At 38.2% G+C, this 27,243-nt stretch overlaps 1 protein-coding gene across 2 annotated transcripts in view; it reads right to left on the minus strand.

Moving 5' to 3' along the window:
* Positions 1-27,243, minus strand: part of dock11 (dedicator of cytokinesis 11) — a 136,430-nt gene that overhangs the window by 98,746 nt on the left and 10,441 nt on the right. Inside the window, exons 2-12 of one of the 2 annotated variants that reach the window (XM_079841962.1) lie at positions 21,662-21,778; positions 21,343-21,432; positions 21,117-21,199; positions 20,972-21,032; positions 17,867-17,962; positions 14,589-14,723; positions 13,070-13,244; positions 10,687-10,766; positions 9,014-9,097; positions 8,781-8,921; positions 4,737-4,973 (exon numbers count right to left, since the gene is read on the minus strand). In XM_079841962.1, the coding sequence (XP_079698088.1) occupies positions 4,737-4,973; positions 8,781-8,921; positions 9,014-9,097; positions 10,687-10,766; positions 13,070-13,244; positions 14,589-14,723; positions 17,867-17,962; positions 20,972-21,032; positions 21,117-21,199; positions 21,343-21,432; positions 21,662-21,778 (1,299 nt within the window). Of the gene's footprint in view, positions 1-4,736; positions 4,974-8,780; positions 8,922-9,013; positions 9,098-10,686; positions 10,767-13,069; positions 13,245-14,588; positions 14,724-17,866; positions 17,963-20,971; positions 21,200-21,342; positions 21,433-21,661; positions 21,779-27,243 lie in introns of both variants that reach the window. The other variant, XM_079841961.1, reaches the window with a different exon arrangement.

The raw sequence follows: 27,243 nt of genomic DNA on the forward strand, positions 1-27,243 counted from the left end.
GCGTTCATGTAACCAGAGGGTGGCGCTGCCAATAATAACGCACCTAAAAGCTGTCAATCAACTCTCAGGGTGTTTTATACTGGGCACGTTTGCTGTGGCCGGAGCGTGATTCTTCCCTGCGTCTCCGCAGCGCTGGTCTGGTGCTTTGAACTTGAACCCTGGTGCTTTTGCGTTCATCTTACATCATCACAAATGTGCACGGGCATGATAGAAAACAGAACGTGGGTCAATATATATATATATATATTAGGGATGCCACAATTCTCAATATAATATTGAACCGTTCGGTACGGCATTCACGGTTCAATACACGCTTGTGAATTGCGTTTTTTTCGGTTTCACATTTAATTAATAATTTTTCTACAAATTCTATCATTTGCCTCTATCCCAATATACTGAACAACGCGACATACATTCACATCACACGTTAGTGGTAGAGTTATACTCACGGAACACTATAGTTATTCACAATCACGAAAGTTCATTATTTGTATGCGTTTTAAAGCCTTGCCGGTTTCATTCGCGTGCGCGGTTTTAACATGCGCTTTTCAGAGCACGCGCACTAAAAGCCTGTCAAACACGTGATTACTGGACTAAATAGTCGTCTTACTGCGCTAATACTGTCAAATACACACAAGGTTAACATAAACACAGTCGGTTATGTCTAAAGTGAAAGTAAAATCGCAATCTTGTATATTAGATGCACGCAGGTCTTAAATTGACAGCAGTGCAGTAGTGAACATGCGATCCTTAAAGGGACAGTTCACCTCTAAAATGATGTCATTATTTCCTCACTCTAATATTGTTCCAAACCTGGATTCATTTCTCGATGACAGAATTTTCATTTTTGAGTGAACTATCCCTTTAATGTTAATACAACCACAAAAGACAAAGAGAAAATCACTCACTGCTCTTGACTGAAAAACTAATACAGTAGCTAAGAATCAGTGTATATTTTATAGTGAAGTCTATGTAGTGTTTTATTTTTACATTCATTCATTCAATTTCATACTTAAGTGCTGCTGTACAGCTCTGAGCTGCCAGTGTAAATCTTTATATATATTTATTTTATATTATCCAATACACTAGGTGTAAAAGTTTTTTTTTAAGTAAAGTTTTAAGTTTAAGTAAGGTTTTTCATTCTTTTAAGTAAAATAAAGAAAGAGTATTGCAATAAAAAATAGTCTTTTCTCTCTTTAACCTCTTGCTGTTCCTGTCGCCTAAGAATAGAATAACAAAAAATTGATGTGACAAGCCATCAGAACCGAACCGAACCGAAAACCGTGGGTAAAAACCGAGGTATGTATTGAACTGTGGACTAACTGTATTATTGCATCCCTAATATATATATATATTTATTTATTTTATTTTTATTTTTTTATTAATTTGGTGCTATTTTGCGCAGCTGAGTAATCGACACTTGGGTTTACTGTATATGTGCCGCTTGAATGCGCTGGTTACTTTTCTTCCTGAACAAGTGCGCATCTGAGTGTTGTTATTTTCATATTCACATGAATCGCGGCACAGTTCGAGTGCAACCAAACTTAGGTTGTGGTTCTCGGGTTCGGTACCTCAGTGCGCACCAAGCTCTGTATGACAGCTTTCACTTTAGCAATTTTTTTATGCGAACCGTGCCTAATTTCAAACTAAACTGCCAGTGTAAACACGCCCTGAGACAACAGAAGAAGAACACATGGTCTCACATGCACACTGTAGAATTGCGTGGCATATAACGGTTACGGTAACTTGGGGCGATGTCAAATAACAGTCATATGTTTCAGCATGTTAATATAGTTAATATAGCCTATTCCATAATGATTAAACAGTTTGTTATCATACAGATTGAGAGCGTGAATGGTCTCTCTCCCTGTCTCTCTCTCTGTTTATATGTGTGTAGCCTATACATGGATTTTCGAATAATAATCAAATAATTCCCAGCAATCATCGAATATTATTTTTGCTTGAAATGCCCATTCCTACTCTCTAACAGAGTTCATTGTAAAGCATTATCTATAGTGAAGGGTCATAATCATCTGCACAGTCACGCAGAGCCGGAGCACAACCAAAACAATGTTCTTCCACAAAATGCATGCAGTTTTATTTTTTTACCGCTAGAGGGCCAAAAGTTACATAGTGTACCATTAACTTATTAAATGGGAAAGAGAGAGTATAGTGGTTTAGATAGCTGGTTTGGTAATTTGTTACTGGTTTTAACCTGATACAATAATTATAATAATAAAAATCATTATTTTCCTATTTTTTTTTATGAAATTAGATAAATATATAAAGTTAGTCCTTTCTTTGCATGTATTTTAACTATCAAGCTTAACATCCAACAGGAGGTCTCAAGTGTGGAATGAAGTGCACTCACTATTTTTGTGTGTCATTGGGCCACATATGTAGTGTACACGAACACAGGGGGTGAAAGAGAAGGAAATTAAATGCTGGCCATAAATCCTATGAAATTGCTATTGAAAGTCATATTCATAACAATCTAAACTGCAAGACATTGCTCATACTCTTTAGTTTCTGTCTTTCCATCCTTGTGTCTATTTTCCCTCTCTTCTTCCTCTAGCAACACATTCAGCCATCTATTCTCCTTCATGTCAGCTGCCCTGCCCTGTGTTGCACGGGGCCCTGCACTATGTCAGTTCCAGTAAAGCCACGTCACATTTCCCAGCCTGCCAGCAGAGGCTTGAGACAGTCATGGCACTGGCTTTGATTTAGTGTGTAGCAAACAGTGCTGTGTTAAAACTTAAAGCTGTTTCTGCCCTGGCCACACGCCATGCACGTCATAGCAAGCTCAAACACATGGAAACACACACACTTGTGAGCACACTCAGATAACTAGGCCTTGAGAGGATTAGTGATGTTCAACAATTCATGTTTTATAACTAAAAAACTTGACTCAATACCCGAGATAAAAGGTGCATTTATTTAGCACAGGTCTCCGTGTCATCCTGCATTAAAAGGCACCAGGCCTGCAAAAGGTGGCAGATGTAAATAATAAAGCAAAAGAATGTTTTCAGTTGTATACACTAAACGTAGTGCTAATGTGGTATGAAAGTTCATGTGCACATGATTTTGCCTTTGTGGCAGTTATTGCAAAATGGACACAGGCTTTCAACAGAAGGCAGAAATACAATGACGAGGGAAAATGACGCAAGTCAGCCAAACGATGACTATATTCAGCCACCTGCAGCCCTGCAAACTGCATGGATGTGCAAAACTCTGAAACCACATCGACTTCCCTATCAGAACTCAGAAGCACAGCAGACGCATCCTTCTTATTCAGCAGTGCTGGACAATGCTTACTGGGAAGGGTTGCCAGTCATTCACAGAAATATCCAGCAGAGTGCAGATTTTAAAGGTGACCGGGATAAATCTGTCACGATCTAATGAACAAAAAGCTCTCTCTTGGTTTTTTGTGATGCTTGCTAAGGCTTTTCCGTCTGGTGGACCATAAAACAGGCAAAAGAAAAATCCATACATTTCTTTTGAGGAAAGGAGCCATATCTAGAAACAAGAATATCATAGAGAATCGAAGATGGGTTCATCGGATTTGGGCCTGTAAGCAACAAAAATAAAATAAATAAATAAATAAATAAAATAAATAAAATAAATAAAATAAATAAAATAAATAAAATAAATAAAATAAATAAAATAAATAAAATAAATAAAATAAATAAAATAAATAAATAAAATAAAATAAAATAAAATAAAAAAATCAAATCAAATAAAATAATAAATTAAATTAAATTAAATAAAAATAAATAAATGAATCAAATAAAAAAATCAAATAAAATAAATCAAATAAAAACAATAATATAAAAAAAAATAAATAAAAATAAAATAAAACCCTCTTTTGGCGTTTTAAAACCTTTTAAAAGGCATGGGCACAGTTATTTTTGAGGCTGAACTTATTAAATATGCATTTGTAGGAGTTTCCCATCAGACGCTAAATTTATGGGAGGAGAGTAATTAAATCAATCATACAAGGAGATTTATTAAGGTTCGTGCTCATAGATTTACTGGTGTTTGTGCCATTATTTACCGCCCAAAAAAGTGTCTCAAACCCATGGGTGTCGGAAGCAAAAAAAATGTGGGTGAATGTTTTCGAATCCGCATTTTGCAGAACTCGCTGTACTCCCCTTTCCCATCACATATCAGATCGGAAAGGCATTTATTTAAAAAAAAACAATTAAGAAAATATTAGAAAAGTGGAAATAAAGCGTCTGACGTGTTTCATAACAAGTGTTTATCAGTTAGGGGTCGGTAAACAGACGTGCTGAATTAGAGACGGTAAAAGTGAGTGGGTCCAATGTCATTGGTCATAAAAAGTGGGTGGGTTTTGTCCCACCCACATACAATGGCTCCGACACCCATGCTTAAACCAGACGCTAATTTATGTTGCTCTTGCTAGATTGCGCTGGTCATTATGGAAATGATCCGGCTGCGTCTGTGTTCTTAATTTGCGTGTCGTCAGTAGATCACACGTTGAACTTTCCACTCCCATCTGCACTTTTTTGGAATTGAGCTCTCACTAATTTGCCCTTTTTAGTAAATCTGGCCCCAAAGTCTTTATACAGGATAAATTAATCACTATGGTATTGGAAGAACAGCATTTTAATTTAGCAAAAGATTTTTTCAAAAGTGACTTTCCAAATTTTTTTATTAAACATCTCTAGAAAGCCATCCCAATTATACAAAGCCATGGCAGTATCATGAGCTTTTACCTGAGTGGGGAAGCGTAAGAGAGACTCTGCGACCCTCTGGAGAACCGGTAGGCCGTGTCCGTTTACCCTGACTGTTTCATTTCCGTCTCCTCCTCCTGGTTCTGTTGGCGTTCCAGGAGAGCCGTCTTGAATCAGTTCCCTCACACAGGGTGGGTTGAGGTCAACATGGAAGTCGGCAGAGATCTTACAGCCTTTGGACAGATCAAACAACGCCAGGCTAATGAAGAACGGTTCTACCTGAGAAGAAAACAAATAGTTGGGAATGTCATTACACCTTTTACTTTGTTAGACTTATTTAACCTCATCTTTAACCTCAGGTGTAACCTTTCACACACAACATTTGATGTAGAGCAACTTCTATTGTCTGTGCAGTATTATATACTGTGAGAATCATATATAGGCTATTGCTGATATAATATAATGACAGCAAATTAGATGAAAGCAAAATACTACTTTTCATATTTATGAACCAGCACATCGCTGTATGTAATTTCACTCCATTCCCATCAGTCACGTCTGTCTAGATCATTCAACAAAGTGTGGGAAACTCAAGACGTGTTCTGAGGGAGCAGTCGTTTTCCAAACCCAGCTGACGAGCGCCAGCATTCCTTCCCTGGAGCCATTGAAAGTGCTTCAGTGAGCGTGACCATATTCATCACTGTGTTCTGGATGAGTCCTCTGTCCTCATGCCAAGAATCCCTAATTCATCTCTCATTAAAGAACTCCCTGATATTCATCTATACTGACCTATAACTGCTGTTCTCTTACACTGAAAGTTACACAATAGTTGACTAATGTATTTAACCTGGAGCCCCCCAAAAAAAGAATTCGGTTTTTTTTTTCCCCCAGTGTTGTAGCTTACAGTTTTATTCCTTAAACTCATCTTTGATAATCAAAATTAAAAAAAAAATTTTTTTAAATCAGGTGAAAATAATTGTTTCATGCCTTTAAATAGCTTGAATGTAACTCTACACCCTTGCTTCATTTAGTATACACGCCTCCACTCAATCACAGCAGCTCAGAATACCTGATCCACTCGCTCAACTTTACTGTTGTGAATGTACACAATGGCAAGTGGAAATACTGGTTTAATTCAGCCATTTATGTTTGAACCAGAAACTGATACAGAAGAAGAGGAAGAGTGAATTATACAGGCTCGACGTATCAGAATGGTAATGCGTTTTATGTATCGCTCCCTATAACGTTGGTTGGACACATAACGGTAATCGATATGATTAGCCTTTGGCTTAACTATGTTATTAAACAGCTAATCATGTGTTGATAATGTTACACAAACCATGTTCCCGTTCACCATCTCAGAGTCAGAACAGCCTTCTGAAAATCAGCATCCTTAGAAACGCTTTGAACATCGTAGAACGTCAGTGGAGAAAACATATCGTTCATCATAACATTGTAAGCTCTGCCCCGCACATTAACACATGTTACATGTGGTCACATTGGTCACATGTTTGTGACAGTAGGAAACACCAGTGATTTCAAACCGTGTTTTTGAGTCTGTCTTTGGTAAACTGCAGTTTTAAGGAGAAAATACTCCGCAATGGTGTTGACTGATGAATTTGCTCATGGTTTGTCTTAAAGCATATTAAAAACACCACATACACATACAAACAACATTAAAAAAACTAGATTTTTCACCACAGGGGGTCTTTTAAGAAACACATTTTAATTGCATGTACATTAGGGCTAGGAAAATGAAGACATTATAGCCTAAAATTAAGAATTTAATACATTTTCTCAAAATGTCTTTTCAGTTACAAACTAGAACAAGATTGAAAAACAAGATACACAATGGATTTTTCTGATACACAGAAGACAATGATGTAGACTGACAATTCAAAGAAGAATGAGTAAAAAACAGTCTATGACTTTATTCTTTCTGCGTTAAACTGCCGTGTGTATTTTGTTCAGAGACTGTAGTGCTCTTAAATGTATTGAAAATGCTAGGAAAATCTCACTGCAGTGTGAACAAGTGTCATAGCAGCCGCCGAGAGAACGTCATAACTTCCCTTTCAACACACTCAGATGTATCTAATACGATAAACAGAATTGCGTTACCTCACACTCATGACTGGAAAAGAGGAAGTGGCGCCGGCGAGCGTGTCATAATAAAAGTCCCGCCGGTGACTATGCCATAATAACAGTCCCGCTCTTCAATCGCTCCAGCGGCCTTGCTCAGCTCCACAACACTCGGCCCTGCTCTGCTTCATACTACAATAATGTTAAAAATCGCATCTATGAACATGATTTCTGTCCGAGTCCTATCCCGATTCTTTTCCACCGGCTGTGAGGTGAAGACCACATTTCCCAAGATTCTGCGCTCAAACGTGCCATCATCAAACTACGCCTTTGTTTTGAACAGGCGACCTCTAGTGGATGGAAAAGTTACATAGTGTAGCTTTAATTACAAAAGAAAAATGGTTTGAGCTATTTTGTTATTTAACACTAACATGTAAAATATCGAAAATAATTTAGATTTTTTATTTATATATTTAATATAAAATATTTCGTTTTTTATATGCACACCACAGTATACGTATGAATATAATATACATATAAATTAGCAGTGCTGTATATAAATGTTTTTACTTTTAATTGAATTTAATACATTTTCACAAAATGTCTTTTCAGTACCAAGCTAAAATAAGATTGAAAAACAAGATACATAATAATAACTATTATTGGTATTCTTTTTTTAAAAATATAAAAAGTTTTACTAAGACTAAAAAAAAGTTGTACTCTTTTAATTAAAAGATAACAGGACACTCTATATGGAGAAATGAACAAAAAAAAATGTCATCTATAGAAGACAAACATAATTTCGGGGGTCATATGAGGATATCTGAGCCAAAGGTTATATTTGTGTTTTTGCTTTGAAAATGATACAGGTATGATAAACATTCTCATGTAACTGGGCTCAACATTACAGTAGAATTGGTAGCATTTACCACTAATTCAAACAGACCTGAGTGAGCGTGTTTAAGATTTTAATGGACATATTTCATATACTCTAGTGCTTTAAACATGAACCAGCACCGTGGATGCGCACATATTTCATCACGTCTTCTTCAAATTAAATATATGTGCAAACAAGGACACTGATACAGCCGTACGTCTGATCATGACCGCGATGACATGATGGATTTTTCTGAAACACAGAAGACAATGGCCCTGTCCCAAATGGCACACTTCATGTGCACTTTCGGTCTTGTGGACTTACAATGGCCGCTCCGTGCGCATGTCCATTAAGTCCACGACACGCAGGGTGTCCCATTTGTCATTTTAGGTCTCAGAAGGGTCTCTCAGAGCGTCCCCTTTGAGGTCGATATGCGCCCTTGATGTGCACTTCTGTCGAGCCCGCATTAGTGCGGATTACGCAGCGGACTACTTCCCGACAGTCAAAGCGGAATTATGTCGTGAAAGTGCGGACTGTATTGGATGTATTAAAAATGCATTATAGTATATTTGTATTGTATTAAAAACATACTCAAGTAGAGTTTTAATGTATTTAATAGTATGTCTTTTTCACCTGGGTGGGCAAAAAAGAGTCTATGCCTCTATTCTTTAAACTAACGTGTGTATTTTGTTCAGAAACTGTAGTGCTCTAAAATGTATTTAAAATATCCTTAGACCTTTTAAATGTTCTTCCGCGATTCTCCCTCATTTTGGCAGTTTGTTGTTATATAGGGTTCGATTTTTAAAATGCTTAAGGTGCCCTCAACCCTCTGTTTTTTTCTCTCTGTGGTCATATTTTAATATTCATATGTCTGTAATGAGTGTGTAGTCTGTTTTATTAGTTGTTGTCTCCCCACAGCACTATTGTGGGGCTTTGCAAAACTCATCATGACAGTAAAATAGGGCATTCTAAGTCAATCTACTGCAGTATTTCCTCTCTCAATTAGTAGAAAATGTGGTAACACCCGGTCATGCATGGGGGGGGCACCGTCATACACCGCGAAACCGGTATAATTTAGTATAACACCGTGATTTTTGGTCATACCCAGCACTAGATGAAAGTTTACTCACATTAGTTTGGACGCCATCATTCGTCTCACTGACGCATCCTTGCAGGCTAAAGGTCAAGTCATGACAGCGAACCATGAGTCTTCGCCCAAATCGCTCTTCAAACGGCTTCACGTCAGGCTCGATGCCTGAGAAATCTAATCTCTGAAAAGAAAAAGGGAGGTATCATTTATTCATTGTCATCATTACTTCAGACTGTCTTTCTAATAGTGGTGCACTGGGTGTAATGAACTAACCTGCATCTCAGGATCCAGGGTGAAGATCTTCTGTCGGCCCTCATTCCTGCTCATTTTATTCAGCTGCTCCGTTTCCCTGGCATACTGGAGATCACAAGACAAAACCTCTTTACATTTGTAAAAGCTTATGAATAAATAAAACCATTCCCCAATTGTGGGATAACGCTCTGCTCAATGTACTTTATCCCACAATGCATTAAACTCAACTTGACCTTCCATTCCCAGTATGATGGATACACCAGAAGCAAAATCAACTGTGGATTTATAATATCTCTTTCTTGTAATAATATTTATCTTACCTTGTTATAAAGTACACAAAAATAGTCAAAGGTTTTCCTATTGGGTAAATCATATTGGCCTATTTTTTTATTATAACACTCACAGGCCACTTTTTAGGTACACCTGTTCAACTGCTCTTTAAGGCAAATTTCTAATTGGCCAATCACATGGCAGCAACTCAATGCATTAAGGCATGTAGATGGTCCGCTGAAGTTGAAACTGAGCATCAGAATGGGGAAGAAAGGTGATTTAAGTTACATTGAATGTGGCATGGTTGTTGGTGCCAGACGGGCTGCTCTGAGTATTTCAGAAACTGCTGATCTTCTGGGATTTTCATGTACAACAATCTCTAGGGTTTTCAGAGAACGGTCCAAAAAAGAGGAAATTTCCAGTGAGCGGCAGTTCTATGGGCGAAAATGCCTTGTTGATGCCAGAGGTCAGAGGAGAAAAGCCAATGGTTTGAGCTGATAGAAAGGCAACAGTAACTCAAATAACCACTCGTTACAACCGAGGTCTGCAGAAGAGCATCTCTGAACACACAGCACGTCAAACCTTGAAGCAGATGAGCTACAGCAGCAGAAGACACACCGGTGCCACTCCTGTCAGCTATAAGAACAGCCAACTGAGGCTACAATTCGCACAGGCTCTCCAAAACTGAACAATGGAAGATTGGAAAAACGTTGCCAGATCTGATGAGTCTCGATTTCTGCTGTGACATTCAGATGGTAGTGTCAGACATGAAAGCATGGATCATCCTGCCTTTTATCAGCGGTTCAGGCTGCTGGTGGGGATGTAATCATGTGAGGGATATTTTCTTCCCATAATACCAGTTGAGCATCGTTTAAACGCCACAGTCTCCCTGAGTATTATTGCTGACCATGTCCATCCCATTATGACCATAGTGTTTCCATCTTCTGATGGCTTCTTCCAGCTGATAGTCACAAAGCTCAAATCATCTCGCACTGTTTTCTTGAACATGACAATGAGTTCACTAAACTCAAACGGCCTCCACAGTCACCAGATCTCAATAGAGCACCTTTGGGGTGTGGTGGAACAGGAGATTTGCATGATGGATGTGCAGCCGACAAATGTACAGCAACTGCGAGATGCGATCATGTCAATATGGACCAAAATCTAAGGAATTTTTCCAGCACAATTTATGCCACCAGGAAATAAGGCAGTTCTAAAGGCGAAATGGGGTCCAACTTGCTTCTAGCAAGGTGTACCTAATAAAGTGGCTGGTAAGTGACATGAACAGCAGAAATTATTTGTTAATCGCAGTTATTTGTATGACAATTCATTGGCCTAGCAGGCAGAACACAGCCACATAAAAAATTTACAAAGACGTGTTCCAACCACTCCAGTTAGCATTGCAATTATTTTGTGTCAAGTACCTTCATTAGCTCTGGATGAAGACTCCGGCCAAAGCTCTCCGCAATGCTCTCTGGTTTCCCCTGGCTACTGCTGTCGTCATCTGTGGGGAAGAGACATTTGTTAGTCAAAAGGCAAACTGATTAATTCTCCTCAAGGTGCATGCATGACAGACGAAACGTTATATTATCATGCAGTGGGTGAATATGGGCTTATCTTAGACGCCAAGCAGAACTATGAAAACGTTCTTTAACCACGACTGAATGGTACTTTTAAACAGTCCAAGTTAAAAATCACATATTTGCTGATCAAGGTGTCTGATATTTTTGAGAGTCAAACAAGCTGCTCTGAGTCCATTGGGACAGAAAGTAGTAGCAGTAACTGCAAATACTGAAAAAACATGTCGAATTATGGACACTAGGTGGAGCTTTCTGGGATCTCAGCTGCCCTCATTTATCCAGAGAAGGTGGGCTGCTAGAAGATTTATCTCCTCACTGAGGTGGAACATTTTTAAATGGCTGCTTGATTCATATACTGGCACTTTCCAAGAATAGGGTACAGCTTGCTCTCATGTTGAATCCCATTAGATTTATTATATAAACTATTATCTAACACAGGACATAAAATATCTGCCTCTCCCCTGGTGATTTTGGCCTAAATCCAGCAATTAAAATCAAATGTTAATATAATCTGTTCAATCAATAATAATGAACTTAATGACCAAAAACATAATATTGTCCACATTTAGGCTAAATATGCAACCCTGTTAAATGCATTTTCTTAAGCTCCTTTCAAAGAAAAAAAAAAAAATTGATTCTATTTTGTTTGCCGTTCATGGAAAGTGTCCTGTGTATTATCTAGACTTATAATAAACAAAAGGAATGGCTTCCCAAATAGGGATATCATACATGTTAAGACAGTCTGTTAAACTTAGAGCAATGAAAGCCAGATGAACTTGAAAGCAGCATTTGAGACGATATCCAGCATTTATTGTGTAGTTCTGGTTACTGTATGTTTAATTCCAATGCTAATAGTGATGGCTATCATATAATAACTGTTTTATCTCAATTGTAGAGATCTGAATTATGCATATTAGTCATTCCAAAAATCGAGAAGTTACAAATCGGATGCATGTTATTGAAAGCATCATTTCATTTCCTCATGACCATCATCACATGGAAGGTCTTAAAAACAAGCAGCACCATTGGCCAAAGTTTATACCATAGACACACAGGGAGTTGTTTATCAGTGTCTTCATTGAACAGGCCAAAAGCACTCCCTTCACGACGACTCTATGTGAATACAGCCTCCCTAACATTTCAGTAATCGGTCATCAAAAGAGAAAATATTTACTCAGAGTCCAGAAGATTGTGTCTCCTATAATAAAAGAGTGGAAAATTTACTATTATTATTCAGTGTTTCGTATTTCGGTTACAGAGAAAACATCAAGTTCAATAGGCTTTTAAAAGGCCCCAAAAAGAAAACAAACACACTTTTTTATTTAGTCGAATGGGAACTATGCACCTCTTCAGGAAGTAGTACAGACTAGTTTCCCTACATTGACAAAAAGCTTGTTATGTGGTTACGTGGGGGATAGTTTGAATATTTCGTTTATGAAGAATGTGGTTTGTGTTGCATGATGAAGGAAAAAAACTGAGAACAGCCAATTTAAAACTGTGACATCATGTCTCTGATGATGAAGATGCAATAAGTAGCATTACATCATTAAAGTCATGATGGTGGTCTCAAAAAAAGCTTTTTATATTAAAAAAAAGTTATATTCTGTCATTATTTATTCATACTCTTGTCCTCGCAAACCTGTATATTATTGTTATTTAATGGTGGGACACAAAATAAGAACATTTTAAAGTGCCCCTGTTATGTTATTTTAAAAGGTTTCTAATTTAGTTTTGGAGGATTACATGCATCCAAGGTCAAAAACACTTATAATATGCGTTGCACATCACCTCATTTCTCAAAGAGTCTAAAAAAGGTTAGTTCAGCCTCTCTAAACCCCTCCTTTCCGAGAGCCTTCTCTGCTCTGAGTGGTCAGATGGCCCAGTCTGTTATGATTGGTCGACCGCTTACAGCATGTCAGAACCTAAATGGCCATTACCATCCTCAGCGCTTCATTCACAGTGATATGAGCAGTAACGATAGCATTGGTTTTACTGTATCTTCTCAATTATGTCAACAACACAAACAAAACTCTTCCAGTCTCAGTTACAACTACAGTGTTTGAGGGTCAAAGTAGACGCTGTTCACCAATGAAGACCATAGACTGACATTATACAAATTTGTTACAAACCTACATAGGTTTGAACAGGAAGTGAGACTGGAATCACTGACGACTTGTTGATGCTAATGCGTGTGCTTTCAGTGTGTGTGTGTGTGTGTGTTACTTACCCAGAGAACTTTCAGAAGGTTCTGATCCGTTCCTCCTGTCCTCCATCGTGTTCAGTAAGGCCTGTTTCAGCGTGCTCACCCACTCCTCCATCTCGGCCTCGCTTTCGGCCGCCAAATAGTGACTGTAACGCTCCTGCATCTTCAGCTCAAAACCGTTGCGCCGCATCTTAGAGCACTGCAAGAAATGTGCTGCGTTAGTCAGGGTAGGAATTTAATGAGATATATCACCCAAAAATGAAAATTATCCCATGATTTACTCACCCTCAAGCCATCCTAGGCGTATATGACTATCTTCATTCAGATGAACACAATCTGAGTTTTCGGAGTAAAAAATAGCCTGGCTCTCCCAAGCTTTATAATGGGAGTGAATGGTACCTTGTTTTTTGAAGCCCATAAAAGTGCATCCATCCATTATAAAAGTACTTCACACGGCTCCAGGGGGTTAATAAAGGCCTTCTGAAGCGAAGCACTGCGTTTTTGTAAGAAAAATATTCATATTTATAACTTTATAAACTATAAATCACTGGCTTGGCCGTACACAAGTCTAGTTCCGGTGGAAGAGTGACCTCTGACCCGACGCATGACATAGGACGTAGTCGTAGTGTAAGCTTAGGTGAGAGTAGACGCCTCTCGTGGTTCAAACTAATAGGGCTCAGCAACAAACTCAAGCTCCTTTTATATCAAAATCCTCAGACAATTCTCTTTAAAACTTTTTGCTTTAGACTCAAATTAATGACCGGTGTTTTGTTTTGCTCTATCCTCTGCTTTTCCATTACTATCAATTCATCATGCGCTGGGTAAGAGGTCACTCTTCCACTGGAACTAGACTCGCATACGGCCATTACCGGAAGACAGAGATTATTATTATAGTTTAAAAATGTATAATTATATATATATCGTTCATACAGAAATGCATCACTTCGCTTCAGAAGGCCTCTGGAGCCGTATGGAGTACTTTTACGATGAAAGGATGCACTTTTTTGGGCTTCAGAATCGAAGATACCATTCACTCCCATTATAAAGCTTGGAAGAGCCAGGATATTTTTTGATATAACTCCGATTGTATTCGTCTGAAAGAAGAAAGTCATATACACCTAGGATGACTTGAGGATGAGGAAATCATGGGCGAATTTTCATTTTTGGGTGGACTAACCCTTTAAGAGCTGTTTGTGGTTGTAATAGTAATGTTGTTCAGTAAGGAAGATTCCTCTGTGGTGTCACTGATTTCACACCCCAGCCCGAGGGCTGCTACATGCTGTTGCTAAACTTATTGAGAAACATCTCAAACCAAGTTCAGACTTTTCCATCTGAAGTATGAAGTATGAATAATAATTTCATCATTTATGATTTTCATCAATTGTTGTACGTATTGTTGTATTTGTAAGTCACTTTGGATAAAATTGTCTGCTAAATGAATAAATATAAATGACATATTTTACACATTTTACAATTTGTAATCTATAATGCTAAAAACTTTTCAGGATTTCTATATACAAACTGATAAATTCAGAGCATGTACCGGAACTACATCTATACAGGAGTCCAGATAGATGGAGCCTTTTGATTCTTTGTAGTTTTTCTCATCTTTGTATGAATTCAGTATGTAGGAGCCATCAGGGAGTTGAGACAGGTAGAAATACCTCCTCTTGAACACCTGTGGAGAAAAAGAAATGCACGTGAAAAATTGAGTCCATTGAATATAAACAGACACTAAATAGCATTTAACCTGCTTCATTCTCACACTGCTATTAAAACATTTAGAGTTGGTCATATTTTTGAAAGAAGTCTCTTTTGTTCACCAAGGATGCATTTATTTGATCAAAAACAGTAATATTCTGAAATATTAACAATAACAGATTTATATTTTACTATATTTTAGAATGTAAATTATTCCAGTGATGGCAAGGCTGAAATTTTCAGCTTCATTACCCCAGTCTTCAGTGTCACATGATCCTTCAGAAATCATTCTGATATGATGATTTGCTTCTCAGTATCGATTTCTTATTATCAGTGTTGAAAACAGTTGTGCGGCTTAACATTTTTGGGAAACCGTAAAAGTTTTGTAACAATGCCATTGTATAAAGCATATAACAATACTCTTTTGTCTTGCTTTTAAACTGTGTATTTATTATTTTATAATTTGACACCTAACAAACACATCTTAGTGAAATGTCTCCTGATTTTTACATTTTTAAGTGTGGCTTACGTGTCCAAATACCCAGGTTATATCCATTATCTATTTTTAATGGTATCTGAAAGCTATGAGTTCATCTCCAGACCAATCTATCAAGTCTATTCGTGACACTCATGGGCCTTTCTACAGTCAAGGCTTAGATTAAGCCAGGATTAGGGCATTTAAGTAGCTTTTATAAACGTGCCCTAGAAAAATAAATTACTGGTGTGCATCTTGAGACAAAACAATGGAACTGACATATTTTGAGGTGTCAGTGCAAGTTGCTTTCAGTTAAAACAGCTCAAACATGCATTTTAGTCTGGGACTAGACTTAAGCCATGTCTGTGAAATGAGGGGCTAATGGGACTGAATAAGGCTGTGTTTACACTAGGCATTAACATGCGATCAAGCAGATCGGATCATCAGCCAATCAGGACACGGCGCATTTGCACTTGTCAACATGTGCGTGGCTTCTCTATCTTGATAACTGATCATATCTCTGTTTCCAATGCAATATTTACAGTAAGTCCATAATGGAAAAATCTGAAGTGGTGGGATTTCTTTCAAAAACAATTTTCTACGCGTTTCAAAAGTTGCAAATAATAACACATTGCACAGTTGCCAATATCAAAAGGGTAAAAAGACACATTGTCTTCATTGTCCAAAATCACAAATGACAGATGTGGTGGGAAAATTGTGCCTCCTTTACCCAAACAGTCTTTTCAACTACACATTAGACTATATTTCTGTGTTGCAAACATTCAATAATAACAAAAGTATTGGGATAAAAGTTTATAGTCTGTATATAGACTATAATTAATGTTACGCTTCAAATAAAAGTTGTTAGATTAGGTGGCGACCAGTTACTGTTAAAGTATATTTGATCACCATTCATTCAAGAGATTCATTCAAAAACTCTGGATGAAAAAAGTATTTGTTCATTCATTTCAAATGATTTCTTACATAATGAATTAATTTAAATTAATAAAGATTTTTTCATTTATAACATTAAATAGAACATTTTGTCAGAACCTCAAGTAAATTGCAAATGATTTAGTTTGGTTGTCTAATGTTTTGTTTTCAGAATCGTGGGAGAACCGTGACCTCTATTCTAAACAAAGTCATGAATTAATCTTAAAAGAATATATAATATATCTGGCATCTAACTAATACTATTAGTACAGTTTCTAACATTAAAATGTACAGTCTTACAGACTAGAATTAAGTCTTTGGGCCCTATCACACACCCGGCGCAATGCGACACAAATCATTTTCACGTCCAGCGCCACGTTGTTTAAATAGCAAATGCACTCGCGCCCATCTGTTCGCCCATGGGCGTGCTGATCTGAAAACGAGGTGTGTTCAGGCGCATTTTTGGCCCGTTGCTATTTTGTGGAATTGAAAACGACTGTGCCATTGACCAACAAAACCCTGCTCTAAAGGCAATAGCACAATATTTTTTTTTTGTTATTTAAAGGGCGCGTTAGTAATATGCGCCTATAGGCGGGTCCACAGCGTGTGTACACTCTGCCTATTACACACACAGGGACGCACAGCAACACACAATAGTAAAATATTAAAAATAAAAGGATTCCTCTCTGGAGAAGCGCTCAGTCTTCCGCCATGGTGCAAGTGCAACTGGCTTTTAAAGGGAATGGGAGATGAGACTCTGATTGGTTTAAAAAAAAAAAAAAAAAAAAAAAAAAAATCCTGTGTGTTCTGTGTTAGATTAACTGAGACTTGTTACAGCACTTGCATACTGTAGCCTCTGACTGTTGTAGTTGCTTCTATTGCTCTCATTTGTAAGTCGCTTTGGATAAAAGCGTCTGCTAAATGACTAAATGTAAATGTAAATGTTTATTGCACGATACGCCCAAAACACACCCATGACTCATTAAGAGACCGTTTTTTCCATCGTTAAACTAGCAAAAGTGGATTTGGACACGCCCTAAGTGCACCATGCGCTTCAAACCTCCCCAGGTGAAAAAGACTTATTATTAAATGGATTAAAAATGCATTATAGTATATTTGTATTGTACTAAAAACATAGTCAAGTACATTGTCTTTTTCACCTGGGTCAGATCGTTAAAATAGGGCCCTTTGTGTACATAACTAGGATTTTGTAACATTTTAATGCACTATAATAGAGGATTCTGAAAGGTTGTCTTATTTTAAAGACATGGTGCTTCTCATCCAGTCTTCGAAGTTCTGCAGAAACGATCCATGGATGGCTAGATTGCGTTTACATTACACTGAGATCACAATGCGTCCTTAACTACCTCTGTACTAGTACACACAGATCGGATTACATTCCGATCACAAACGCGTTTACACTCGTCTTCTCAGTGTGTATGTGGCCAGCATCCGGATACTTGCTAGATATCATTTAGTTTTTCTCTGGGGAGAGTGCTGCACTTATCTAGTGTGTGTTTGAGCATAAACATTAGTGCATGTACTTGACATGTCTGATTTACTGAGAAAACAATATACCTTATAGTTCTATGCTATCCAACAATGGTTCCTCAATCTGTATTGATCAGCAGATGTGCAGCATACTAAGTAACAAAGACTGCTACAGTTCTACTGATGTCTTTTATAAAAGATGTGCCGATGATTCCACTAACCTTCATGGAGACAGACAGACTGCTGTTGATGTTGGCCTTCTGCAGCCAGCCCTGCTTCATTACTCCTCCTCTCTGAGAGCAAAGAGATGACGAATCCTGAAACACACAGATAGAGTAAGAACTAAGAAAGCAGATAAACTGAATGCAAATACTCAGATCAATGTTTGTCTATGAGCGCTAGAGATCAAATGCTCTGACACAAACGCTGTGCGATCTGCATTTACAAACTTGTTGCAAACAAGTTACGTATCCCTCGCATAGTAACTCAACATCACACACACACATTAACAATACAATAATCATGCAAAACAGCTTTAAGATTCTTGGAATCAATATAGTGCATATACCAGTAATATTAATGCATTTATGAAAGATACAATGTAGTAGGATTTTTTACTTAGAGTGCGTGTGTGTGTGTCTGTGCTAATTTAATTGAAGTGGCCTGGCGTCCTTTATGAATGTGCTTTTCTCTAGCTCCCCACTGTAATATAATTGTCCAAATGCCCTTCTCCCCTCTTCCCTCCAGCATTTCTCATTCCCTCCCTCTCTTTCTGCTCCTTACAGCTCCTCTGAGACTGATCAATTGCTTGCACCATGTTCTCCCTTCTGAGTCACTCAGCTAATTGATTAAATTAAAAGGACATGACACAACCAACATGATATATATACACTACCAGAAAGTTCAAAAGTTTGGATTCAGTAAGATTTTGAAAGATGTATCTTATGCACACCAAAGCTGCATTTATTTGATCAAAAATACAATATTAACAGTAATATAGGTGAAATATCATTACAATTTAAAAATATATATAAATATTTTAAAATGCAATTTATTCCTGTAATGGCAAAGCTGGATGTTCAGCATCGTTCCTCCAGTCTTCAGTGTCACATGATCCTTCAGAAATCATTCTAATATGATGATTTGCTGCTCAAAAAACATTTCGGATTAATATCAATGTTGTGCTGCTTAATATATTTGTGGAAACGGTTATACATCTTTCTTTGATGAATGAAATTTAATAGAACAGCATTTATAGGGGAAAAAAATCGATTTAAGAAAATTAATTAATAAATAATTTCTTGGCTCTAAACTTTGGAACGTTAGTATAAATATACAAAGGTATGTATGTGACCCTGGAGCACAAAACCAGTCATAAGTCGCACGGGTATATTTGTGGCAATAGCCAACAATACATTGCATTGGGCAAAATTATACATTTTTCTTTTATGCCAAAAATCATTAGGATATTATGTAAAGATGATGTTCCATGAAGATATTTTGTAGATTTCCTACCATAAATATATAACAAATGTATTATTATTAGTAATATGCCTTGCTAAGGACTTCATTTGGACAACTTTAAAGGTGATTTTCTCAATTTTAGATTTTTTTGCACCCTCCTTGTTAATTTAAAGAGGAAGTCACGTAAATACACCAATCTTTGAGGTCTGGGGTGTAAAAGGTTATTTCATCAGAAAATAAGAAAATAAATACTGTATATATACTTTGTGGGCCAGATTTACTAACAGCTTGCTCCAGCGCAAACCCTCTTTTGCCGTTAATAATATACTGTCAGGATTTACTAAAGACACGCAGTGAAAATCAGCGATGAAAGGCGAGGACAGGGTTGTTTTTGCAGCTGACCTTATTGTATATGCATTTGTAGGATTTTTCCTTTCAGATGTACAATTTATGGGAGGAGAGCATTTAAATGAATCATGCAAGGTGATTTACTAAGGTTTGAGTTTGTCAATTTACTGGTTTTAGCGTCATTATTTAATGCTTAAAAAAAGCATGTCTTAAAACAGATGCTAATTTGCTGTTGGAAGACTGCGTTGGTCATTATGGAAATGATCTGGCTCCATCTGTGTTCTTTCATTTGCAGATCATGTGCAGAAATTATATTATTAACTTATATTATATATTATTAGTTGGTAGGTTCTAATGTTGTTTGGATTACAACATTCTATAAAATATATTTTGTGTTCCGCAGAAGAAAGGAATGCATACAGGTTTGGAATGAGTATATTTAAAGACACTGAATTCTCTCTCATATAATGCCCTTATTACGTTTTGGCTTCATTGGCCTTTCTTCAGCCCAAAAGGGTTATTTTCACATTGGTGTTTAGACAACACATTCATCAATAAATTCAAGTGAACTGTACGAAACAGGCAAAACTATCCATGTCTAAACATGTGCATACGCAGATTCAGCCACACACATGCACACGCACACACACAGGGTGGAGAAGCAATCTTTTTGCCCTGTAATCACCACTCTTACATCTAATTTTATCAAGATCTGCTGGACACTTTAGTGTGTGTCTATTAATAGACCGTGAGGGTCAGGTTCCATGTAATGGGCCTCTCAGCTGACCGTCTGGCCTTCATCTCTACATCAGATTATGACCCCACACAAGCATCACAACATTTACAGTGCTGTCTGAGCAGAAGAACAACATCTATAATGTCAATAAGAGGTGTAGCACAGTAACCAGATGAGAATGCGTTGACACTAAAGGCTACTGGTGGGTGTGAGTGCTGAAGTTGGGATTGACACTCTTGAGATCCTACTTGAGTATTCAGAAGTGACTGCAATAATTGATCACGAAAACACAATAAATGTGTGACTTTTTAAACCTCAAAGCACTTCACAGAGATCCTAATAAAGTCCTTTTTTGGCCTTTTTTCACGACAAATTGTAGGCCAACTCAGAAATTTCAAATGAACGCCTTGATGGATGATTAAAATAAAGTCTGTGGTTAACATTACTTGAAACATTCCTGTTTTGTGCTACGACACAAGCTACACACAGTGTGTATGTCAAACATGGATTTTGAAAACAAGTAATTACTAAATTATTAGTAACATAAAATATATATCTAACTAATAATTTATATAAAGGCTCAGTTTTTTATCTTGACCTTGAATTATTCTCGTTTTATCAGTGACAAAATAAATAAAAAACTTTTTTTTTTTTTTTTAAATATGGTGGCCAATTTATTGCTTGATTCTGCACATAATTCAAAAGATAGACGGGCAGGAAAAGCTTTTTTAAAAAGAAAGAAATGAGAAAAGGCAATGCAGCATTCTGTACTTCTTACCTCCTCCCCCTCATCCACCTCAAACACTTGGCTGGGAAGCTTTTCCGTCTTCATCCCTTTACTGCAAGACAGAAAAAGTAGCTTACGCAAAACTTTGCAAATAGCACTGCAAAACCTTTGGCAAAAAAAGCTAACTTTGTCATACCAGGGCAGCGTCCGGAAATCTCCAGAGTAGGCCTCGTAATTATAGTTGATGACGTGCCAGTTGCTGTTGTACATCTTAATGCACTGCCAAAGAGAGAAAGCATTGCTCAAGCACTCAATCGCATGACCAAAATATGAAAAACAGGAAAGTGTGATCTCATATTTTATTAGTCTGGACAGCTGCAGGCTCTCTTGTTTTGGTATTGTGAGGTTCTGCGCAATCTTACCTCTTTGACGAACAGGCTTTTAGCTTCGTTCTCTGCATTTTGAGGAACTGAAGGAACAATAGTTCTCCTTTGACGATCAATCTGTGCCTCCTGGATGGATGGATGGATGGATGGAGGGACAAACAGACAGATAGATTGTTTTATGTTGTTTAAATAGCACTTAATCTTATATTTTGTAATATTTGCTATGAAATATTAGGATTGGCAAAGCCTAGCCTTCCAAATTAGATTTGTAGGGTGCCTGCACAAGATAGAGGGCTAAATCTGAAAACGAGCCAAACAAATAAACAGCAGGAAATGTGCTGGTGAAACGACTTACTGATACATCATCAGCTGGCCACAGCAGCAGGTCTCTCTGTGGATCGCTGTGGATCTGAGCTTTCCTCTGAAACACCACATTCTCATAGTCCAGCGGCTCGATGATCTTCGGCTGCTCCTGCAAACACACACACGACGGATCAGTGAATCTGGACATCCTACAGCAAACTGTTATCATTCAGATTTGTTGAATGCTTAATGTGTAATTGGTTTAATCTGTTGTTCTGCTGTTAGTGTAGTTTACACTGATTTGACAGCTCTGCCTGTGAATTTAGCAGACACTGCCTTCTCTACACCCTTTCCACAAGGACTTCCGATTTCTTACTTTTAAAGATTTTGAGTGTGGTTTTTCTCAAGTGCTTTCCCTTTTCAAGTTCCTTCTAAAAGAGAATCATGTGTTAAAGCTTAAACACACACTACTGACTCAGCTGACAGGCCTGTGTCATGGTCCGATACTCATTCAAAGAGCTTAGTCCGCAGAAGAGAGAGCATTTCCACCAAAACAGACCATGTGGGATGGACAGAAGACACAGGAAGTGGAACAGATTAATCTGAACTATATCCCTGCGTCCCATACTATCCATCCTAAATAGTATGTGAGATTAAAATTAGCGAATAAGAATAAGCGACGAGAATAGTTTTTGTGCGCAAAAAAACCCTAAATAACGACTTATATAGTGATGACGATTTCAAAACAAGGCATCATGAAGCTTCGAAGCGTTATGAGTCAGTGAGTTGAATCATGATTCAGATCGCGTGCCAAACCGGCAAACTGCTAAAATCACGTGACTTTGGCGATCCAAACTGCTCATTCAACTCACTGATTCATAACGCTTCGAAGCTTCATGATGCCGTGTTTTGAAATCGGTCATCACTATATAAGTCGTTATTTAGGGTTTTTTTGCGCATAAAAACTATTCTCGTCGCTTTATAAAGTTATTGTAGAACCACTGTAGTGAGATGGACTTTGTAACGACGTCTTTAGTGCCTTTTAAGGGTCTTGAGAGTGAACCATTCATTGTGTCAATGGAGGCCTTTCAGAGCCATCAGATTTCAACTAAAATATCTTCATTTGTGTTCCGAAGATGAACAGAGGTCTTACGGGTGTCCAACGACATGAGGGGAAGTAATTAATGACAGAATTTTCATTTTTGGGTGAACTAACCCTTTAAGTGTGTCCCAAAGCATAGTATGTTGAAAAGAGTATGCCAAAAGTCCCCGGATGGTCTACTATTTCCTGTAGATTTTCAAAGTGTGGATCCGTGCACACTCTAACGGCTAATATTGCCCACAACCCATTGCGCTTTGGAGGAGGATTCGGCTTAGAACTACAGACACGATTGAAAAGTGTTAAAAACTACAAACATGGAGGGTGTGCACTACCGACGGTTAAACAGAGAGGTTCAGATAAAGGGGTTTGAGTGACTAATAATCAACATTTAACCTGATAAAAAAATATGTATTTAATGTTATTCACATTATATTTCATCTGCAAAAGCATCGTGAACTTTTATAAAGATCTGTTGGTTAACTTTTAAATTAATCATAATGCAAAGAAACACACAAGGAGAGTTCTCCGCATGAAAGACCCACATCTGGCAGATCAACATGCTTCTTCATTTCTTTCCAAAATGGTAGGAAATTAAATTAAATTGAATGTAGAGGATTTTAACAGTGACAAGATGATTGACAGGCCAGTTTGCAGTGACAGGATAAACTTAACTATGCAACAGAGCTGTCCGTTAAAGACACAATTTAATGACGTGTATGTCTACTATTGTCTACTATTTCTTCACAAAAAGAGTACATACTTTTAGGGCAAAGTATAAGTAGGCGGACTGGGACGCAGCAAATGATTAATGATTCATTTCAAATATCTCACCTTTCTTTTGCACAACTTTAACCCATGTTGCACAGTACCAACTGGGAATTGGTACTGTGCAATTTATTTACCCTTCTGCTAAAGTTTCTGTCAGTTTGTTGGCAACACACTATGAGTGATCAGATAATATAAACAGGAAGTTACAGTTTCATAACTTCAGTATAAGGTTTCTTCGGTTTAAAGTTCAGGGCTGGTTAAATCTGCTCATTGTTTCTCATGTTTAAAGCAGTTCAGCTTTGACAGGATCAGTGGGGCTTAAACCCATAATCACACGGTCTTTTGTGAATAAAATCAAAGGGATAAAGGGAAACGTGTCCAAATTAAAGCAATTTCAACTAATCCTTTTTAGAAATCATCATGTGGAAACATAGCTTGGATGCTGCTGCAGCCAGAAAATGTTTAAAGTGCCCCATTATGCTTTTTCGAATATTATCTTTCATGCAGTGTGTAATATCACTGTTTGTGAATGTAAAAGGTCTGCAAAGTTTTAAAGATCAAAGTGCATGACAAATAAAGTTATTGTCTCCTAAAAGAAAGAATAAATTCTGAACTGTCGAAAGGAGTCGACTTCATTGGCTGTCCGTGAACAACGTCTACTTTGACCCTCAAACTCTGTAGTTGCAGCTGAGACTGGAAGAGATTGGTTTGTGTTGCCGACATGTCGAGAAGACGCTGTTTTCAGCGATGAGAATCTACATTGCACGCAGTTCAAAAGGACGAAGACTCGTGCTGGAATTGATACGGTAAAACCGACACCAACGTTACCAGAGTAGACCAATCACAACAGACTGGGCCGTCTGACCAATCAGAGCAAAGTAGACCAATCACAACAGACTGGGCCGTCTGACCAATCAGAGCAGAGTAGACCAATCACAACTGACTGGGCCATCTGACCAATCAGAGCAGAGTAGACCAATCACAACAGACTGGGCCGTCTGACCAATCAGAGCAGAGTAGACCAATCACAACAGACTGGGCCGTCTGACCAATCAGAGCAGAGTAGACCAATCACAACAGACTGGGCCGTCTGACCAATCAGAGCAGAGTAGACCAATCACAACTGACTGGGCCATCTGACCAATCAGAGCAGAGTAGACCAATCACAACAGACTGGGCCGTCTGACCAATCAGAGCAGAGTAGACCAATCACAACAGACTGGGCCGTCTGACCAATCAGAGCAGAGTAGACCAATCACAACAGACTGGGCCATCTGACCAATCGGAGCAGAGTTGACCAATCAGAACAGACTGGGCCATCTGACCAATCACAGCAGAGTAGACCAATCACAACAGACTGGGCCATCTGACCAATCAGAGCAGAGTAGACCAATCTCAACAGACTGGGCCATCTGACCAATCAGAGCAGAGTAGACCAATCACAACAGACTGGGCCATCTGACCAATCAGACCAATCAGAACAGACTGGGCCATCTGACCAATCAGAGCAGAGTAGACCAATCACAACAGACTGGGCCATCTGACCAATCAGACCAATCACAACAGACTGGGCCATCTGACCAATCAGACCAATCACAACAGACTGGGCCATCTGACCAATCAGAGCAGAGTAGACCAATCACAACAGACTGGGCCATCTGACCAATCAGACCAATCAGAACAGACTGGGCCATCTGACCAATCAGAGCAGAGTTGACCAATCACAATAGTATTTTAATTCCAGTACCGACTTCGGTACGTACGTCAATACTACAATTTAAAAGTAACTTCTATTTGAATACATTTTAAATAGTCATTTATTCATGGCAAAGCTAAAGTTTCAGCATCATTATTCAGAAATCATTCTAATTTGATTCACTGCTCAAGAAACATTTCTTATTAATATCATCAATGTTGCAAACAGTTGTTGGAACTGTTTATGGAAGTTAGAAAGAACAGCATTTATTAGAAATGTAAATATTTTGCAACAAAGACAGACACTTTTAATCCATTTAATGCAACCTGTCTAAATAAAAGTATTAATTTTCTTTAAAAAACAAAATATTTGACTGACCCCAAACTTTTGAACAGTAGTGTATATTCAAATTGCACTAAATGTTTTGTCTTGCTTGAGAAGGGGAAATAACAGCACAAATATACCCAGGCAAAACATCTACATCATCTCTTATAATACACATAAATGCTTCCTGTGTTTTTAAAGCACATATACATGAGCTGACAACCAATGCAAGTGTTTCAGCAGCAACTTCCTGTCATGTGTCACACCACAAAGGCAAAAAACCACAGTCAGTCAGCTCCTACTGCAACAGAGCATGAGTTACAGCTAAGTTCTGTTGGCTTGTGGCCTCTCTCTCTCTCTCTCTCTCTCTCTCTCAACTGCCCTTTCAAACCAACCTAGCACCAACTTCCCCAACAGGAATACTTGCGAATGCCCCAATCCAAGCCCTGTCCCTAATCGCTGCAAGTGCAAGCCAGGCGTTAAAATCCCAGAGCCAAGGTTAAGCTACCTAACCTAGTACTAGCTTCATATTGCCAAAAATACCCCGACCTCTGCAAAAACAACCACAAGGCCTCAGATCGTGTAAAAAAGGGCTATCAACGTCAACCCTGTTGAGGACAGAGAGGAACTGAAGAAGAAGAAGAATCACAGGCCATCAAACCACAGGCTGAGGTAAAAGGAAATATGAGCCAGATTACTGCCCGCTCACAAGCTCATGGGCGTTGGCGCCGCGCGTTTCAGTCATGTTATTTCCGTATACACGAACGCAACATGAAACGCGAAGGGCGACAAAGTGGGCGACGTACAGCTGTACAGAAACTGTGACTTGAGCACGTCTACTGGGTGGTTAATGTACTTTCCAGATGTGGGTCTTTGGCTAAGCAGACAAAAAGAGCTCCTAGCACAGCTGATGTGCATTAGGCCACTGTGTGTAAGCACATACGCCAGCTTTTGATCTGAATGGCCTCCGTCTGAACCTCTGCATTACTATTGCGAACACCGATCTGATCCTTTTCTGTATCCTTACAAGTAGGGTTGCCACCCGTCCCGTAAAATACGGAATCGTCCCGTATTTACAAGCAAAATGACGCGTTCCGTATCAAACCAATACGGGACGCGATTTGTTCCGTATTTTACATAGGTCCACACGTAGTTCAATAAACACACAATAATTTTGCAGTGTGGAGAATACTGATAGCAAATATAAACAAATCAATTTCACAATAAGTAGTACAGGAGCTCATTTGTGCGTGATTGCGTTTTAGCGGCTTTGTTGCCATAGCGGCGGAGTCTCGAGAACATGAACTGTAGTGTGCCTGTAAAATTGCGCGGTTTTTAAAAAAACATGTCGAGCTCGCGTCGCGTCCACCATCTGGATCTCCAGATGTAGAGCTGAATATCAAAAAGGTATCAATGGGTCTGTCCAGTAACTCATGATGAACCTCAGGCCAACTGCACACTTTAGAGAAGCATTTCAGTGTCTCAGACTGACTGATTTAAAGCAACAGCGGTGACACACATCTGTGCTTCTAAAGGTATCCTATAGGCTAGTTTTTTTTAATGGATAATATATTAATATAATATTCCATACATTATCAGAGCTTGGCAGACAGAATTATTATTTTTTAGACAGGTTAATTAATAGATTATAGCCTAATAAATGTAATTATTAATTTATAATTTAGCTAATCATACATAACCAATAATCCTGTCATATAAAGTTTGACATTTAAAATATGTTTTA

This window comes from Gobio gobio, assembly GCF_949357685.1.
Source record: "Gobio gobio genome assembly, chromosome: 2".
Taxonomy (NCBI): domain Eukaryota; kingdom Metazoa; phylum Chordata; class Actinopteri; order Cypriniformes; family Gobionidae; genus Gobio; species Gobio gobio.